This window comes from Sebastes fasciatus, chromosome 13 (genome assembly GCF_043250625.1).
Source record: "Sebastes fasciatus isolate fSebFas1 chromosome 13, fSebFas1.pri, whole genome shotgun sequence".
NCBI classification, from domain to species: domain Eukaryota; kingdom Metazoa; phylum Chordata; class Actinopteri; order Perciformes; family Sebastidae; genus Sebastes; species Sebastes fasciatus.
This window is the reverse complement of record NC_133807.1, coordinates 27,283,472-27,302,353: the sequence shown is the minus strand read 5'-3', so window position 1 is coordinate 27,302,353 and position 18,882 is coordinate 27,283,472. Positions and strand designations below refer to the sequence as shown.

General features: G+C 39.4%; 1 protein-coding gene across 4 annotated transcripts; it reads right to left on the bottom strand.

Annotated features, from left to right (window-relative positions):
- Positions 1-846: 846 nt before the first annotated feature.
- Positions 847-18,241, bottom strand: LOC141781089 (ethanolamine-phosphate cytidylyltransferase-like). 4 transcript variants are annotated; one of them, XM_074656609.1, is made up of 14 exons: positions 17,883-18,239; positions 9,744-9,832; positions 9,085-9,246; positions 8,212-8,278; positions 8,035-8,119; positions 6,878-6,919; positions 6,173-6,305; positions 5,667-5,749; positions 5,488-5,565; positions 5,110-5,175; positions 4,950-5,015; positions 4,484-4,572; positions 4,109-4,240; positions 847-3,241 (listed from the first exon to the last, which is right to left on the bottom strand). In XM_074656609.1, the coding sequence occupies exons 1-14, from the start codon at positions 18,026-18,028 to the stop codon at positions 3,127-3,129; spliced, it is 1,353 nt and encodes a 450-aa protein (XP_074512710.1). In that variant the 5' UTR covers positions 18,029-18,239; the 3' UTR covers positions 847-3,126. The 4 variants fall into 4 exon arrangements, with proteins under 4 accessions (XP_074512710.1, XP_074512713.1, XP_074512711.1 ...); XM_074656610.1 differs by lacking the exon at positions 847-3,241 and adding an exon at positions 3,738-4,014 and having other exon boundaries at positions 17,883-18,241; XM_074656611.1 differs by lacking the exon at positions 847-3,241 and adding an exon at positions 3,739-3,945 and having other exon boundaries at positions 17,883-18,240.
- Positions 18,242-18,882: the final 641 nt, after the last annotated feature.

Below are 18,882 nucleotides of genomic sequence, written 5' to 3'. Positions count from 1 at the left end.
AATCCCCCTGAGACCCGCTCGCGATCCCGATTAACTTTACTGTCTTTCAGAGGCTCTAGTAGGTTCAGTTTTAATGGTGCATTCGTATATTTCTGCATACTGGGGTCCCTCAACAGTCTTAGAATTACATAAATTGGGTATCACTGTAAAGCTGAGACTCTGTGGATCCATTGAGCCCAACTGTATTCATGTGTGGATGATGTTAGTCCCCATAGTAGCCATTTCATTGCAGTGAGACCATTCTTTTAAACTTGACCTGACTGTATAAAATGACCTGTTGTGACCTCTAGGATAATGACAGCCTCATGAAACTTTTACTTTTACTTATGTCACTTTTTAATGCAGGACTTTTACTTTTAATGGAGTATTATTTCATTGTAGTATTGCTACTTTTACTTGAGTAAAAAAAAAAAGAAATCTCAACACTTCTTCCACTACTGCCTGCTTGAACTGATTGAATGACTTCTCTAAATTTCCCTTAAAGCACCACATGTGACCTCTAATTAGTGAATTTGTCAATGAATTACGCATGATTTGTTTATATCAAAATAACGTTCTCGGCCATGTAACTTCATGCTTTGAATTTTACTTTACTCTTTTTATTTTTAAACAAAAAACACTGCTAAAATAATGTACTCTTAATGGCCTGGACATTTAATGAACTCTCTGTGTGACTCATTCATACGTTGCAGATCATTTTTCTCCTGATCAAAGGTCATTATTTCTGTGTCCAAAACATGACCTTAACCTTTCATAATATGACTAAAGCACAGCCTGCTCATTTACCTCAATTACTGAAGAATAAATAAATTAGACATTCCTGTTTTAAGGAAACGAAGATGACAAGTTTCAGATTAAAATGTTATTATTATCAGCAATAGTATACCGTAGTCCAATCAGTCTCTACAGTATTTATCAACTGGGAGTTGTCAATAACATATACATTATAGCCTACACTGAATACATTCCAACTTGACATACAGACATATTATCTATGTTTTTTTTAAAACAATATGAAACCATCTATACAGTAGTTAATGGAGAGGAGGTGAGTAAAATATACATCTACAAAAAATATATTATTTTTTTATCCCATTTGATATAGAGACAGAGGTTAAACTGTTCAGGGCTCAATGACAGTAAGAGGTCTATTTCATGATCAAGTCAACAACACTGAGCATCTGTCATAGTTATACTAAATAAACTAAAAGCAATCTGTTAAAGCTCTGTAGTGTTTTCTCTATGTTAGGATATACCTAAGGAGTGTTTTTGTTTTTTTAAATTGCACTCAAAATGCAGGTTTGTGTGCATTCTTTTGAGATAAAAACCTGCTGTACCAGTGAAACAGTTGTGATGACTTCTGGAACAAAAGGTCTGATATGTACATGATGTCGTCAACACCTTCTCACGTTCACACAGTCCCAAGTTAGATGCAGAGGAGCAGGGGGATTTTTTCTCCCCTAATTCCCTAAATAATGTTTTTTAGCATCCTCCAGAGAGCCCGTACTTTATGATACATAGATACAGTACATACAGTATATACATAGATAGATCAGTGGTGGGGTGACAACCATTGCTGAGCAGAATGCAGCAACATCCCCATGGAAACGACAAATCACTTCCTGGTTACAGCTTAACGCCTGACCAACATCTCAGCCCTTCATTTGTCCAAATCACATAATATAATACTTACAAATTCTATATTTTTGAAGGCAGAAAAATAAAAGTACTTGAGGAATTAAAAAATATTTGAAGACATAAAATAGACATTTGAAGACATCGTGATATTGACTCCATAGTCCACAGTCTCACGGCAGTTTGTGAATTAGTCACGGAATTAAATCTATTTAATACGCGTACATAGACACGAATTTCCCTTTTTTGTGACGTTCAGCACAACTTTCTACAACAATTTCCACTCCAGTCTTTTCAACATAAAACTACTTAGGTTTAGGAAAATATTGTGGTTTGGGTTAAAATAACCGGAAGTGCTGTAACTTAAGTACAGAAGTTACATGACAAAAACTAATTAGTTAGGTTTAGGGAAAGATCGCAGTTTGGGTTTAAATACAGTAACTCCAGAAGTGCTGTAACTTAAGTATGGAAGATACGTGACAAAAACTACTTAGTTAGGTTTAGGAAAAGATAGTGGTTTGGGTTAAAATGACCGTAAGTGCTGTAACTTAAGTATGGAAGTTACATGACAAAAATTACTTCGTTAACTTTAGGAAAAGATCGTGGTTTGGGTTAAAATAACTTCGGAAGTGCTGTTATTTAAGTACGGAAGTTACATGACAAAAACTACTTAGATAGCTTTAAGAAAAGATCGTGGTTTGGGTTTAAATAACACCCAAACAGCTGTAACTTAAGTACGGAAGAAACGTGACAAAAACTACTTAGTTAGGTTTAGGTAAAGATCGTGGTTTGGGTTTAAATAACATCCGAAGTGCTGTAACTGAAGTACGGAAGTTAAGTGACAAAAACTACTTAGTTAGGTTTAGGAAAAGATCGTGGTTTGGGTTTAAATAACTCCGGAAGTGCCGTCACTTAAGTACGGAAGTTACGTGACAAATAAATCTACTTTGACTTTGAATTGTTGTTTCACACGGGACACGAACACAGCTCTCCTGGGTGAAAGTCCTTTGTTTTCCCATTCACCCCGACCTCCTCCCTACACGGTATTTGTTGCTCTTTATACTTCTCGGTTCACAATTACGTGGATTACATACAAATTGATTTCGTGCAGACCTTCATGAAAATTTCTTTTTTATTTTGTGTCTATACATAAATCAATATGTTACATTTCGTGACTATTTCATGAACTGCAGTGCGACTGGGTTGATTGTTGACTGACATGAAAATGTATTTGCATATGCCGAATATATTAATACACAGAAGATCCTCACACACACACACCCACACACACTGTATACCTGATGATCCCACAGCAGACTATGCCGCCCTGGCTATAAACGGGCTGCTGTAAGGACTGCTGCTTTTAGCCAGGATCGTGTGTCATCATAACAAATATAAAAGGGTTTGATTTTACTGTACATGAGTTTAGATTAATTGAGCTTGTCAGTGTTAGGTTGACTCGTGGTCGGTGGTGCTTGTTTGGGGGCCTTCCTACAGCACGGCCGGGGTTCTTTCTTTAGTTTTCTCCTCCTCTTGTCGCCGCATGGCCTGGATCACAGCAATCTCTTTGGCCTCTTTCTTCTGGTTCCTTGCCTCGAATAGCAACCTGAATCAAAACAAGGAAATTGGAAAAAGTTTCAATCGAATCTATTACCTATTAAAGAGGACCTATTATGCTCATATTCAGGTTCGTACTTGTAGTTTGTGTTTCTACTAGAACATGTTTACATGCTTTAATGTTCAAATAACGCTTTATTTTTCTCATACCGGCTGTGCTGCAGCACCTCTTTTCACCCTCTGTCTGAAACGCTCTGTTTAAGCTCCTCCCCCTCAGAAAAGCCAAAGTCTGCTCTAATTGGTCAGCTGGCCCACTCTCTCATGATTATTTAACCGAAGCGAACTCTACGGACTCTGCTAGAGCTCCGCTCTAACTAGCTTTGTTTGAGGGGGTGTCAAACTAGCCGCTAAGCAGATATTATGCAAATTTGTTACTTGGTGACATCACCACGTTATGGAAGAAAAGGCGGGACTTCAAGCGAGGCGTTTCAGGCAGTTCAGGAGCCGTGTTTCTGCGGGGTAGAGTAACTTTGTAACTTCCAGACCTTTTACATGCACAAAAAGCTATATAACGTGTGAGCTGCTTAAAGACACAAGCTGAGAGGCTCACCAAAGCTCGCCGATGCCTCGCAGACACATTCCAGACATCTAGCATGCTAAATATCTGGACCTGTCGGGGACTCCGGCCACGAGCTACAGCCAATGAGAGCGCGGGACACGGGTTGAAGGGAAACTTTGGGGCGGAGGGGTCACCTGTAACAATAGGAACTTAATGTACTATATGTGCTGCATTTGAAACACGGAGCAAAATTGTTGTTGCACCTAGAGAAATAAATAGTAAAAAAGAGTGTGGAAACAGGCTATTTTGTAAACACGTGCCAACAACAACATCAGCAATGTGTCTCACGTCCTTTACCGTATTTCTCGCATGTGTTTTTGTGACAAAGCGTAGTTTGGAGACCTCATCGGAGATTCCTTCAGGTGAAAGATCTTGTAGTGTGTGACCCCCCGTCGCCGGTCAGTCATGTGATGTGAAAACCACAACGATTTAAAGACTCCCAATTACAAGACACCAAGTTGTGTAGTGTGAACAGTACAGCGATCTGACGACTTTGACAAGTTGTGTAGTGTGAACTAGGCTTAAAGGAAAGGGAAAAAGCACAATAGCTTAATAGGTCCTCTTTAAAGCAGTAAAGAAACTATGTCCCATGTATTTAGACTTAGAAAAATACTGTTTTGCCCCGTGGATAGACTATAAAATTGGCTATTTCTGTCCCAAAGCCTTTTTTACCTGTTTTTAATTATCCTCTGCACAATGGCGTACGTAGTGAGGCTGTTCCCGCTGTCAACGGTACGCAGGATTGCTTTCCTCCTCGGCTCCTGGATGTGGAGAAAACATTGGCAAATGAATGTGATTCAAAATTCCTGCACATTACCGTAGTTCTTTTTTTAAAAGTTCATTTTCATTTTGGAAAAGCATTCATTTCACATAGTATCAGTATTACTGCAAGTAGATTCACATATAGTAGCATTGTGCACACTTTTACAGCCTTGCATTATATTTATTTATTTATTTGACCATGCGAAGCTCTGACCTTAAATATTACAAAAAATAAAATAAAAAAATAAAGAGTGAGCTGTTAAAATGCAATAAAATAATATAAATCACATTATATTCTCACTCATTAACTGTATTCTGGATTACCGTATTTCATAGAAGTGTTTTTAAAAAAGCTGTTGTGTGTTTAAAGTCTTACAGCATAGGGGTCGGATCCATCCTTGTCAGGATATATTTCGGTTTTTCCATGGCATACAAGATCCACCTGAGGACGAAAGAGATGTGCTACTTTATTCATTTTTAATCACAGAGAAGCTTATTATCTAGTGGTGAGAGATGATTGTATTGCCTGTACTTACCTTGAAATGGTCCAGCAAATCTTTTGTGACTGCAAACGGTGCACCAATCACCACTTCTGACACATACTGTGAAAAAAAAAAAAAAATCAGAAATGAATCGCGCACAAAATGAATTGTAGAAGGAAAAGAAGAAGAAGCCTGCTTGTCTGCAATGTTGTTTTATGTATGTATAAATGTCACTACTGCCTTTTCCAACATTTAATGTTTCTGTTTTCATGTATTTTAGGAAGAGTTTTGTAACACCTTGGCCAGGGACTACAGATGAAAAGTAGCCTTTTGGCTAATTCTGGCATTTTTGATACCATGTGTATTTATTAATTTGCACTGTCCCTTCTCAAATAAACTAAACTAAACTAAAGAAGAGCAAGAAAAACCTACTCGACAAGCCAGGACGCTGAGCGTTCTCTCGTGGACATTCATGATGGGGTAGTTTTTCCCTTTGTAGCGGTTCACCTCCTGAAAAATATGAACAAAGAGGACATGTAAAGTAAAGAGTCAACACGCAGGGAGGAAGTAAGTGTCTCACACAGGTGGAAAAAGAGCACAAGGAGACTCACCTGATCGAAGTGCAACCCCACTATAATGTATGGCTTTTCTGCGAGCTTATGTACTGCTTCCAGGAAGTCCACATGGCCGATGTCTGACAGGAGACTAGTCAAGGCGTTTCAGAACAGCTCGCTATTTTATAGCAGCTCACAAAATTATGAATAATTCTGACAGTAAATGGCAGTTACAGTTAATAATTTTTTTTTTTATTATATTATATTATAAAATTTTTCTTAATTAATGTTTTATTTCAATTATGTACATTTTTTTGTTAATAATTTCCAATGCATATGAAACTAGAAGACCTGAGGAATCCATTGGTACCAACCATGTTATATTAGCTGGTCGGGAAGATTGCTAAATAACGCTACAAATTTTGGTGAGGAAAAACTGGCATGGCGACCCTAACCTTCTAAAAACTAAGACAATTTGATCACAAAAAATAAACTGTACATGTTTTCTGATTAACAAGTTTTATGTTTTCATCCATGTTTTCAGTGAGGCTCTAAAAGGATACGGAAGAGGTCAAAGGCTCCCACCACATAGATGATCGTGTCTCCGGGTTGAGGCTCCTGGCCTGATGCAAACTGGATGATCTTCTGTGAAGTCTGCAGGAACTGAGACACTCCTGTCCAGGGACTGTGGCCCTTCTGACCATGCGACCCACGTAATCCAGAAACAGGCACGGTGAGTACAAACGGTGGAGCAGTAAGACAGATGTTCTCCAGCATAGATACAGCAGCACCACTGGAGCATCAGAACGCTGCATCATCGCCATCTAGTGGTGTGACGTCACCTTTTCTAACTCAAAGCACATTTATTCAACCCTCGCCAAATTCACAGCATTACCCTGCCGGTCTTCAATGTTCAAATGTGAAGAGACCCTCTAATGCTTTCACACTATTTAAATCCCCAGCATGGTGACTCTGAGTTACTCTCCCCGTTCCAGGAACAGAAGTGGCATTCACTGTTTCACTGGCGAGGCCTGCAACTTGATTATAAAGTGGGTCCACAGTAAAGGCCTTTGTTTAACAATGGTTGACATCTGGCCCACACAACAACGTTTAACTACTTCAATGACAAAAACAGTTAAAGAAGAGGAAGCTAAAGAAACAATAAGAATTTGGTTTTAAACATCCGCCAATTAAGTTTGGTAGTAAGCTGAGGATTTTATACTGACCACCAGGTGATGAGCTAAAATAAGATGTAAATTGGTACCTACCTTTCCAAAGTTGTCCGTGTGCTGTTGATAGTTTGAACTATCCTAAAGAAAAGAGGGGATAGAATTAGGGGCGAAGCCGGATCTAGCTCTTTTGGTGGCCTAGGCGAAATTCGGATTTGGTGCCCACTGGCGGCACCGCTCTAGAGTTAGGGTTAAGGTTCAACCCCCATGAACCTTAACCCTAGCCCCGTAAACCACAACACACATCATCATCGTAATATTGTTGGCTAAAAAGTAGTCAATTTCACGACAACAAGAGTTACAGAGGTGAAAAGTGTATTTCTTTCTTTCTATCTTTATTCATTTGTTCATTTGTTAACTCAATGCAGAAAATGAGGAAGGGCGCCCACCGGCATTTTTCTTTCTTGAAGGTGGCGCCCTAGGCGAACGCCTATATGGCCTATGCCTTAAGCCCCAGACACACCAAGCCGACATCAATGATCTAACGTTGACGAAGGCCACCAGTTGAGTCGCCTCACGTTGCCTTTGTCTCGGGCAAAAAGTTGCACTTGAACACACCGCAAAGATGACAGCCGGCGGCAAACTACCACGTACGTTCTGCACCGGCGTGAGAGGAAATAACTCTCCAACACAGCTGGCGGCGGTAGTCTATATTCGTCATTCAAAAATGGAAACCGGAAGACAGAGGACGGCGGATATACAAGCCGTTGTTATGATACGTACATGAAACAAAGCGGCGTCTGCCGACCATTTTCACACCACTCTCACTCACCACTTAGCTTCATTCAACATGGCCATGTCGCTGTGAAAATATCCGTGTATTTGAATGAACAGATGAGATGAATATGAAAAATTAAAAGAGCCTTCTCTGTTTTTCCTCTTGACTTTACTCGTTGGTTTGCTTTCTTCACTTCCGTTTCTCTTCTCGTGCACTGATTCGTTTAAGCTGAACAGCCAATCAGAGTGATTTCTCGAAACCGACGGGCGCCACCGCCGATTCATCATGCTGAATCGGCCGGAAAAACTCCAACAAGAGCCGACAGTGCGGGGCACACAAAAACTAAGCCAACAAGCGCTCACCAATGGTCTCAAACTGTCCGTCGGCTTGGTGTGTCAGGACCTTTAAGCCGGCCCTGATTAGGTGAGTGCTGCTGTGTACTGAGGGAATATTAAAGAGAGAATAAAACTGTACTCACAATGTTGCTGTGATGTGCTTTGGTCATCAGTAGCATCCTACCAACAAGATCTGTGGTTGAAACTCCCTGGGTTCTCTTACACTCCCTGGAACAACATTATATTATATTATAAACCTCAAAGACACACACACATCATCTCATCCCGTCTGTTATTATCATCTTCTTCTATTAACTCACCTGTACCGCCCTGACTTCTTCACCTCTTCATATGTGTCTTTCCCATCCACTGTTAATGTGATATCATCTGAAACAACAGCATTTCAAAGTTATGATAGTTTTTATCTTTTCGTTTGCTACATTTATTTTAGTTTCAATTTTTCACAAAGGTTAAGTTTTATTTTATATATTTAGTAGGGCTGTCAATCGATTAAAATATTTAATCATGATTAATCGCACATTTTTTATCCGTTCAAAATGTACCTTACAGGCAGATTTGTCAAGTATTTAATACTCTTATCAACATGGGAGTGGACAAATATGCTTGCTTTATGCAAATGTATGTATATATTTATAATTGGAAATCTATTAACAACACAAAACAATGACTACTGTTGTCCAGAAACCCTCACAGGTACTGCATTTAGCATAAAAAATATGCTCAAATCATAACATGGCAAACTGAATCCCAACAGGCAACAACAGTTGTCAGTGTGTCAGTGTGCTGACTTGACTATGACTTGCCCCAAAACTGCATGTGATTATCATAAAGTGGGCATGTCTGTAAAGAGGAGACTCGTGGGTACCCATAGAACCCATTTTCATTCACATATCTGGAGGTCAGAGGTCAAGGGACCCCTTTGAAAATGGTTATGACAGTTTTTCCTCTACAAAACGTACCGTAAGTTTGGAGCGTTATTTAGCCTCCTTTGCGATAAACTAGTATGTACAACCTCCGAAAGATCGATTGTGTTTACTGATTTGTGTTAACGCGTTATTATCTTGCATTCACTTTGACAGCCCTACTAATAACATTATACTTGGAGCTGATCAGCATTGTTAATTTATCTGTGTGTCTAAATAAGGACACCAGGTGGTGATTATATACTGTACCTCCGTGCACACAGAAGTCACAGTTGTACTTGTCGAGGGTCTGGAGGGTTGTGACGTAAGGCGCTCCTTCCACGACCTCGTCCACCCACTTTATGGCCCGCACCATCTTGTATCTTTCTGCCTGTGTGAAGACAGGCGGGCCCTTGTGCTTCGCAATCTCACCTTGAAAACAGAACATGAAACGATATTGTTGAAACACACAAATAAGCTTTAGAGATTACCAGAACGGAGAGATCTCCATTTGCGTGACATTCTGATAAACTGTTTTTATAGTGACTGAATGCAGCATCGCCTTCGTCATTGAGATATTTTATCATCACGTCAGCAGAGGGGAAGATTGCCGATATCTGTGTCATTCTGGGTTATCGTAATGTCAGAATGAGCCCAGTGTGCCATAGGAGGGCGAGGCAAACTTGCTGAGTCGCTGCTCTACTGTCACAACAACCCCTCTAAAGTGTATATGGCACAGCTGGTGTCTGCCTGGTAATGATAAACAGAGGCTCCCCAGACCCAGCAGCTCCAGGCTCAATTATTCATGGTGAAGGAAGGATGTAGTATCAGAAATGGATGATGAAAAAGAGTCAGGTACAGATGAGTCAGAGTGTTTCAACTGTAGAAATATTCTAGGTGTGGGAGGGACAATAAATCAATGAGCTTACTGTCTGTGTGTACTCCAACGATGAGGTAATCTCCCATGGCCTTGGCCTGCCGCAGCTGGTTGGAGTGGCCATAATGAACCATGTCATAGCTGGGAGGATAAGAACATAAGAATTTACACAAAAGTTACATTATAAGAGCTTTAGGAAAGGATTGTTAACATTATATTATAGTTAATTTATCCATATTTAACCCTCAGAGACCAGCGATCCCGACTGACTTTACTGTCTTTCAGAGGCTCTCGTACGTTCAGTGTTAGGGCTAGAGTGGAGACTCATGTATCATATAAAACTAGAAAACCTAAGGAATCCATTGCTACCATGTCGGGAAGGAAGCTAAATAATGCAAAGTTGGGCTAAATGTTAGCGAGGAAAACCTGTCATGGCAATTTTCAAAGGGGTCTACACTAATAAACACTAATGTTTCAAATGTGCTGGGGATTTTTGACAGACAATACGAGAAAAATTATGTTTTTTGAACATTAAAGCATGCAAACAATTTCTAATATAAACCCAAAATACCCAAAGTATGAACCTGGAAATGAGCATCATATGTCCCCTTTAAAACTCTTGGTTGGAAAATCAAACAAAGGACAAAGGATTTTTTTGAATTACAGTGATAAGATTTGGCGGCCGCTCTTTCATCATAATTAAAACGCGTTGCACAGCTCTTCTTCTCCAGTACACCGTGCTTTACTCACACAAGATAGTCAAAAATGTCTGATGAATAAAGAATGGTGTACTGGATTAGAGTTGTGTGGTAATGTTGAAGCTCGCACTGTTCTCAAAGTTAGAAATGGGCAGTCTCTCTTTAACACTCAGATGTCTGAGTGTTTTTGAATGCACCACCAACATGATGTTTTTGCAACTTGCAGCAACCTTGACAAAAAAGAAAGTTGATTAAAATGAAATAAATGAAGGAAGGAGGAGGTGGGAGATCAAAAGATGTAAAAACTACCGTTATAATCCTTTAATATTTACAGTTTTTCTGGTAGTATCGGCCCACCGGTCTAATAATGTGATATGCTAGATATCTGATCAAAGTCTAAACATAAAAAAGTCAGAAGCACAGTGTGTCTCTCCCCTCCCACGTCACTCCTCCCAGGCTATGATACCATCTGTAGATAATTAGATTAGACGCAGATTGGAGACTGAGATTGTAACATGGTAATCTAGCATAGTAATAGAGAACAGATGGGCATTAGCCTTTCCATCACTATTACTACTGCTGCCAACAGCTGACATCAGTCGGAGCACTTCTCTCTCTGCTCCACTTGGAACGTGATATTACGCATAAAGACAGAGAAGCTCTAACTGATGCAGGTGTCACTGAAGATGCATCGAGGAACTAATCACAGAGTCATTTAACTGCAGTAGAGACTGTAACCATCAGCAATTCCTTGACAGCGATTAACTTGTAGAATCACAATAATGACAACATAATTGATGGCTGTAGTGGGAAAAAAACAAACACGAAAATTGGCATCTGTGTCCTCTTTAGTACATTAAATTACACGTCAGCTCTCTCAGGGGTCAGGTGCAAAGCAGCGCTATGAATAGCATCCTCAAAAAATCAATAAGAAAACAGATGAGAGCTGCTGGAGCTGCAGCATGAACACAGACACAACAGTAACAGGATCCCATGTTGTTCTCAGCCCCGGGCTTTATGCTAATGAAAGACAGCATCTGTGCCCTACTGCGGTGTCACTATACACAGCCTGTTTATGCTGTAATACAAAAATTACCAGACTGTAGAGCTCGTCTTGTGTGATTCAGATGTACTTAGGCTAAATGTGAAAAAAAAGAGGCTTGTTGTCGAGGAAAGCAAGATTTTCTGAGTCTCGTGCTGTCAATCTCTTGAAATGGGATCCACGTGTGCCGGCTCTGAGGCCAGAAGAATGTAGTTAAGTTCATTAGGAGGTGTGTGAATAGGGGAGGAAAACTCAGAGACCAAGTTACATAAGACCATAGAGGCTGCTTTTATAGGGGGTGTTACACTTGCTGGACGGCCAACATGTGTTACCGTAGTCCTGTTCTATTTTTTAGCAGGGAAGGATCATGACCGCGGGGTGGTGAAATATTAATTAGCGGAGCCTGTTAGCGGACACCCAAACAGCACCTCTCTGGAATAAAACCAGACAGACGTGTGTGGACACAGTGATGGAAAACAATGGGACACACGTGTAGGAAATACCAGTGAAGGGAGTACAAATATTCAGATTTTTGGTCAAGGTGGGATTTACCAGAGGCCCCACGATACGATTATATCACAATACTTAAGTCACGATACGATCTTATTGCGATTTTAAACATTTTGCGATATGCTGAGTATTGCAATAAGATATATTGCAATTAGGGCTGTCAAAGTTATCACAATAATAACACATTAACCCAAATTCAATTTAATGCCACTAATGTCTTTAACGCAATCAATCTTTCAGAGGTTGTAGGGCTCAGTTTTAAAGCTAGAGTGAAGATTCAGGTATCATATGAAACTAGAAAACCTAATGAATCCACTGGTACCAACCATGTCATACTAGCTTAGTGACATGTGAGCCCTCTTAAAAGCGTCAAGGTGAGGTGAAATATTAGTGCACTGACTGAGAGCACCTGAGATGACACTAAAACCTTCAACTCCACCGAGTTCAGTCCATGAAACCTGTTCAGTGTGTTCAGCATCATTAACCTTGTCAGTCACATGAAGAACAGCTGTTTGGCTGTCATGTTATTAACATGGAGAACACTGCATTTCAACTCCACTAATTTCTTTAACACATTAACATGATTTGCGATTTTTAGGTTGTAGGGCTCAGGTTTAAAACTAGAGTGAAGATTCAGGTATCATATGAAACTAAAAAACCTAATGAATCCATTGGTACCAATGTATTGTCATACTAGCTTGTCGCAAAGGAGGCTAAATAACGCTCCAAACTTGTGCTAAATTTTGGCGAGGAAAAACTGGCATGAACATTTTCAAAGGGGTCCCTTGACCTCTGACCTCAAGATATGTGAATGAAAATGGGTTCTATGGGTACCCACGAGTCTCCCCTTTACAGACATGCCCACTTTATGATAATCACATGCAGTTTGGGGCAAGTCATAGTCAAGTCAGCACACTGACACACTGACAGCTGTTGTTGCCTGTTGGGTTTGAGTTTGCCATGTTATGATTTGATCACTGAGGCTTTAAATAGCACGTTCATAGTCATGTACGGATACACTACCGCAGCAGAAATACAGTGGAAGTGGACTTTACACTCTTCCTTGATGATGCATCACTGACAACTGATCTTTAACCCCCATCGCCTCTTTTCAGGATGACAAATAAGTGCAGAGAAGACGGGGCACAGTCAAGGATGTCTCAACAGATGAAGTGACTGTGACTCTTTCCTTGGAAGTTTTCCTCTCATACCGCTGAAAGCGCTGGATGTCAGTAAGAGCGTGGCGGTGTCCAGCAGGGCTTCAGGGAAAACAATGTGCTCTGTGACGGGCACGGCTGCACGGCTGCACGAGCTGCAGCGGCCGTAGCAGGTGTGGGCCGGAGGGGTTAGAGGGGGTTAATGACATGAGCTCTGTTGACATTGGTTCTCTTTGCGTGCTCAGCCCACCGGTTAATATTCTGGCATCCCAAATATTCTGCTACATTCCACCAAACCGTGGATAGACAGCCGCACCTAAATGGCAGGAATTTTAGAGAAAGCCACCATAATCCTGGCCTTCATACACAGAAATTCAAAACATGTATTATCCCGCTGCACCGTGGAGCCGGACTGTGTCCACCGAGGCATGGTGTTTCTCCCAGAGGAGGCATCTCAAAGGTGCAATGGGGCCGCAGCTAACGATTAATTTCATTATCCATTAATAGTTTGAAAAGAGATTATAGTTTGAAACAGCGAATGGTCTTCAAATAGCTTGTTTTAGGGCTGCCCCCTCTTAGTCGACTAAGATTTCTTTAGTCAATTAGTCGTTTTTTTAGCTTTTTTCATGCTGAATGTCTTATTTCCAGAAACTTATGAGCACATCTCTGATAAACACAAGATTTAAAGTGGTGCTTTTGTGTGATTCTTTGTGGAGAAACTCTTAGTCGACTAAGAATTTCTTTGGTCGAGCCTATTTTATAGCTTTTTTTATTCAACCAAAACCCAAACATAGTCAGTTTGCTATCACATATTGCAACGAAATGCATCTAAACACCTCACAGTTGAGAAGCTGGAACCAGTGAATAACGTCTCAAACGATGAATCAATTTTCAAAATAGTTGGCAAGAAATTTTCTGTCGATCAATTAATCAATTAATCAATTAATCAATCAATCGATCAGGGGTGAAAAGACTTTTTGTTTTCAGCAATGTCCCGTTCTCATTTTTTTCTTGTCTTCATTGTACTTCCTAATGAAAACTGTTCACACTAAGGCAAAGAGTTTAGAAGCAAAGAGGCGAAACTCCGGTGCTTTTTTGACAACAGCCGCTAGATGCTGCTGCAGTAGTGCTGCCGCCATTTTGGACTGTTTTCAGTCAACAAGTCTGTGGCCATGGATGTATAAAGAGACGTCTGTAAATCAGAGGATCATTTTTTTCGAGGTAAATCAACTTCCCACTATGAACACTTAAATAGCCCTCATGTCCTAAAACTTTTCAAATTCACTAATTCACCAAATTCAGAGTTATTTTCCTCGGCATAAGACCGTTCATGTGACATATCTGGTTCCGCCGGCTTCCTGCTAGCTGTAGGCGGCTGTATTAATCGATATATTGGCTTTAATTCATCACTTTTATTATCTTATTATACATCTATTGGCTGTATGCTGTAAGCCTGTACCATGGTGGATGTATTAACGTCTCTCAAAACAACTGTTCCCAAACAACCGGCTATCGGCCAGTAACTAGTAGTGCTAGTAGCCTAACATGAACATAATTTAATGTATTTGAAGTCTATTTACTAACACGCAGGGCAAAACAGGACACATCCTCTTCTACATCCATGGTCTGTGGTCTATTGGACTTTGATTTTGAAGGTCGTTGACATGAAAAAGTTTGAGATTGCTCTCAAAATCTGTCTGCTGGATATTTCTAACTTCTATTTATGTCCATCACTCACTGTATGTTCCTCTGGGAAGGAAGTAAATAGTTATAATAGTATACATATTTATAATATTTTTATCGTTCAACACAGGACATTTTGGTAGAGATGTTAAAATTGTGACAATAGAATGGAAATAATTTAGTTTTACTTTTGTACGGCACTTTGTAGGCGGACGTTTTACTGGCGAAATAACCCGTTAGAAGTCACTATGTGATTGTAGGCTAGTTAACATTTTGTCATGTGAAACTGAGATTTAGACGTTTGCCAGTGTTTTGGTCTAACATGTTGTTCTGTTGAGCAAAGAAGTACCTGATCCTCTACAGGTGAGCCCTCTTAAAAGTGTCAAGGTGAGGTGAAATATTAGTGCACTGACTGAGAGCACCATACATTTGGCTGTCATGTTATTAACAGGGAGAACACTGCATTGTTTTGATTATTTGATTATTATGTTATGATTTGAGCATATTGTTTTATGCTAAATGCAGTACCTGTGAGGGTTTCTGGACAATATGTGTCATTGTTTTGTGTCGTTAATTGATTTCCAATAATAAATATATACATGCATTTGCATAAAGCAGCATTTTTGTCCACTCCCATGCTGATAAGAGAATTAAATACTTGACAAATCAGGGTTAATTGTATCTAAATGCAGTTGAAATTGAAGGAGTATATCAAACAAAATTCCTGGGAGTGATTATAGATCAGAAACTTTGTTGGAAGCCACATAAAGAATACATCAAATGGAAATTATCCAAATCCATCGCTATTCTTTACAAAACAAAGGATCTGTCGAATAAGAAGTGTTTGTATATATTGTATAGCTCACTTATAATGCCATATATATGTAGTATGGTGTTGAGGTTTGGGGAAATGTATATAAAACAAATATAGGCCCCTTTAATTAAACTCCAGAAAAGAGCTATTAGAATAATACATACAGCTTCTTACTGTGAAACTACAAATCCATTATTCATAAAGTCAGGTATCTTTAAATTGTTGGATATTGTGCATGTAAAGACATTAGAAATACTTTTCCGGGTTAGGAATAAAAGCCTTCCTGTTAGTATTCAAAACAAATTTAAATTAAGAGAAGGATATTATAATTTAAGAGGGTTGAGTATTTTTGAAACAGGTAAAGTGAGAACCGATCTAAAATATAGATGTGTCTCAGTTTTGGGAGTCAAATTATGTAACGGGCTTAGTGATGAGTGGAAATTTTGTAGCTCTCTGCTGAGCTTCAAAAAAGCCTTAAAATGTAAAATAATTAAGGATTACAGTGTAATATGATTAAAATGTGAAATAAGTAAGGATTACAATTTAATGCTGGTATTCTGGGTTCTCTTATGGATTGTAAAGGATAGGCACAAAATAAGCCTTGGGGCTTCAGCCTATTCGTTTTTCGGTCATTGATTTTATGAATGGTGTTGTGTGAAATGGATACAGCGTTGGTTTGTATTCACAAAGATTGACCGAAATAAAACTCTACATTCATTCATTCATTCAAGATATGTGAATGAAAATGGGTTCTATGGGTACCCACGAGTCTCCAATTTTACAGACATGCCCACTTTATGATAATCACATGCAGATTGGGGCAAGTCATAGTGTGCTGTTAAATCTATCTAGAGTTTTGAGCATATTTTTTGTGCTAAATGCAGTACCTGTGAGGGTTTCTGGACAACATTTGTCATTGTTTTGTGTTGTTAATTGATTTCCTATAATAAAAAATATACTTACATTTGCATAAAGCAGCATTTTTGTCCATTCCCATGTTGATAAGAGTATTAAATACTTGACAAACCTCCCTTTAAGATACATTTTGAACAGATAAAAAATGTGTGATTAATCGCGATTAAATATTCTAATCGATTGACAGCCCTAATTTATATATCAGTCAAAAAAGTATGATAGGTTATTAGCTCGTAGTTATGATAAATTGCAGCAATAAAGATCAAAATATATCACATGCAGTTTGGGACATGTCATAGTCAAGTCAGCACACTGACACACTGACAGCTGTTGTTGCCTGTTGGGCTGCAGTTTGCCATGTTATTTGAGCATATATGTTTATGCTAAATGCAGTACCTGTGAGGGTTTCTGGACAATATTTGTCATTGTTTTGTGTTGTTAATTAATTTCCAATAATAACAAATATACATACATTTGCATTAAGCAGCATATTTGCCCACTCCCATGATGATAAGAGTATTAAATACTTGACAAATCTCTCTTTAAGGTACATTTTGATCAGATAAAAAATGTGATTGCAATTGCAATATATTTAGATTTATTACCTTTTATTCAACTGCAAATTATGCAGTTAGTCAACATCTGTTTTATCTAATAAGACACAGTTCCCACTCTGCTCATCTTAGAGTTTTCATTCACATATCTTGAAGTCAGAGGTCAAGAGACACCTTTGAAAATGGCAATGCCAGTTTTTACTCTCCAACAAACAGCCCTATTTTATATATTAGTCAAAAAGGTATGATAGGCTATTACAGCAGTAAAGATCAATATGATGTTATTATGTAATAATGTGTCTACTGGGGAGGTAAACTGGGACCAGGATGCCCCAGTAGGAAAAGTAATGTCCTTGGAATTACAGTGGTTATGCATCTGGCTATTGATTATACTCTCATGGTAGAATATATACAAGAGAATATTCAATTAAAAGTTTATAAGTGTATAGGCCTTGTGATGTGTCTGGAGAATGAAGCAGCAGCAGTCCTGTGAGAGCTGAGTAACCTGCAGCAGTAATAATGTAGAGGGAAAGTAATGCCCTTGGAATTACAGTGTCTGGCTATTGATGATACTCTCATGGTAGAATATATACAAGAGAATATTCAATTAAAAGTTGAGTGTATAGGCCTTCTGATGTGTCTGGAGAATGAAGCAGCCCTTTGAGAGCTGAGTAACCTGCAGCAGCAGCACCATCAGCAGCAGGCCTGTCCAGTGCTGCTGATCGTGATGGTAGGTGACATTCATTCAATGCTCGATGCAAGAACAATGTTGTAGCATCCTCGTCATCCTCATCAATCATCCGGTAAAGTTGACTCACCAGCCGTCGCACCACACCCGGATCCTCCTCCTCCTCCTGTCCGGACTGCAGGCTGCAGATCCTGGGCTAGTCCCTGCTGCGTCTTTCAGTCCTCCGGCTGCAGTGTTCGTGTTCACTTGGTGATGGTGATGTCCGTTCTTGATCATGATGTTTCTGTCTGCAGCTGCTGAGTGATCACACTTTAAACTGTGAGAGTGACTCCCCCCCAGGGTGGAGATGTTGTCAGTAAAGTGTGTGTCCTGTTTCAGTTGCAGGAGAGCCGGTTAGTGTTTCAGCAGCAGCAGTAGGAGCAGTAGGAGCTCCAGCAGCAGCAGCAGTAGGAGCTCCGGTGCGTCAACGCCTCCTCTACCGGCAACGCAACGACGCACGACGCGCTCTACGTCAAGTCCGCCAATAAAAGCAGATACACCAGGATGCAAAGGAAGCTGTGCACATAAAACACTCTGCAACACATCTTTATGTGGTTTTATTTTGAAGAGCACAAACTTGAAGATGTGTGTGCATTAAGGCGCACTTGACTCAGGTTGCTTGGATCGTACGATGGAGTGCATGTTGTTACATAATCACATAAAAGCGTTTTTTCCCTCTGTCATGTGACAATATATCTTGAATCCCACAGAAATAATAGCAGGCGATCTGCCAAAACCTAGTGACTATGATGACGTGAGAAAATGTGGTCTGGACGTTCAATTCAAGTTGTCCCTGTAAAATAATAATAGATAAGATGTTTCTTTTTTTTATCAGCTAAATAACACAAATAATCAGTGGTGGAGACATTCTTCTTTTGCGCTATCAATAATAATGATGTAGTAATGTGACAATGATGAAGATAACATTAAAGGACTTATTGATGACATTTTTATGCAGACAAATATTTAAAAATAATAATAATAATAATACACCCATAGAACTTTTAGAAAGCTGCTGAATAAAAGTATTGCTTTTCCTAAAAGTTATATATAATTATTATTGTAATGATATTATAATAATATGATCATAT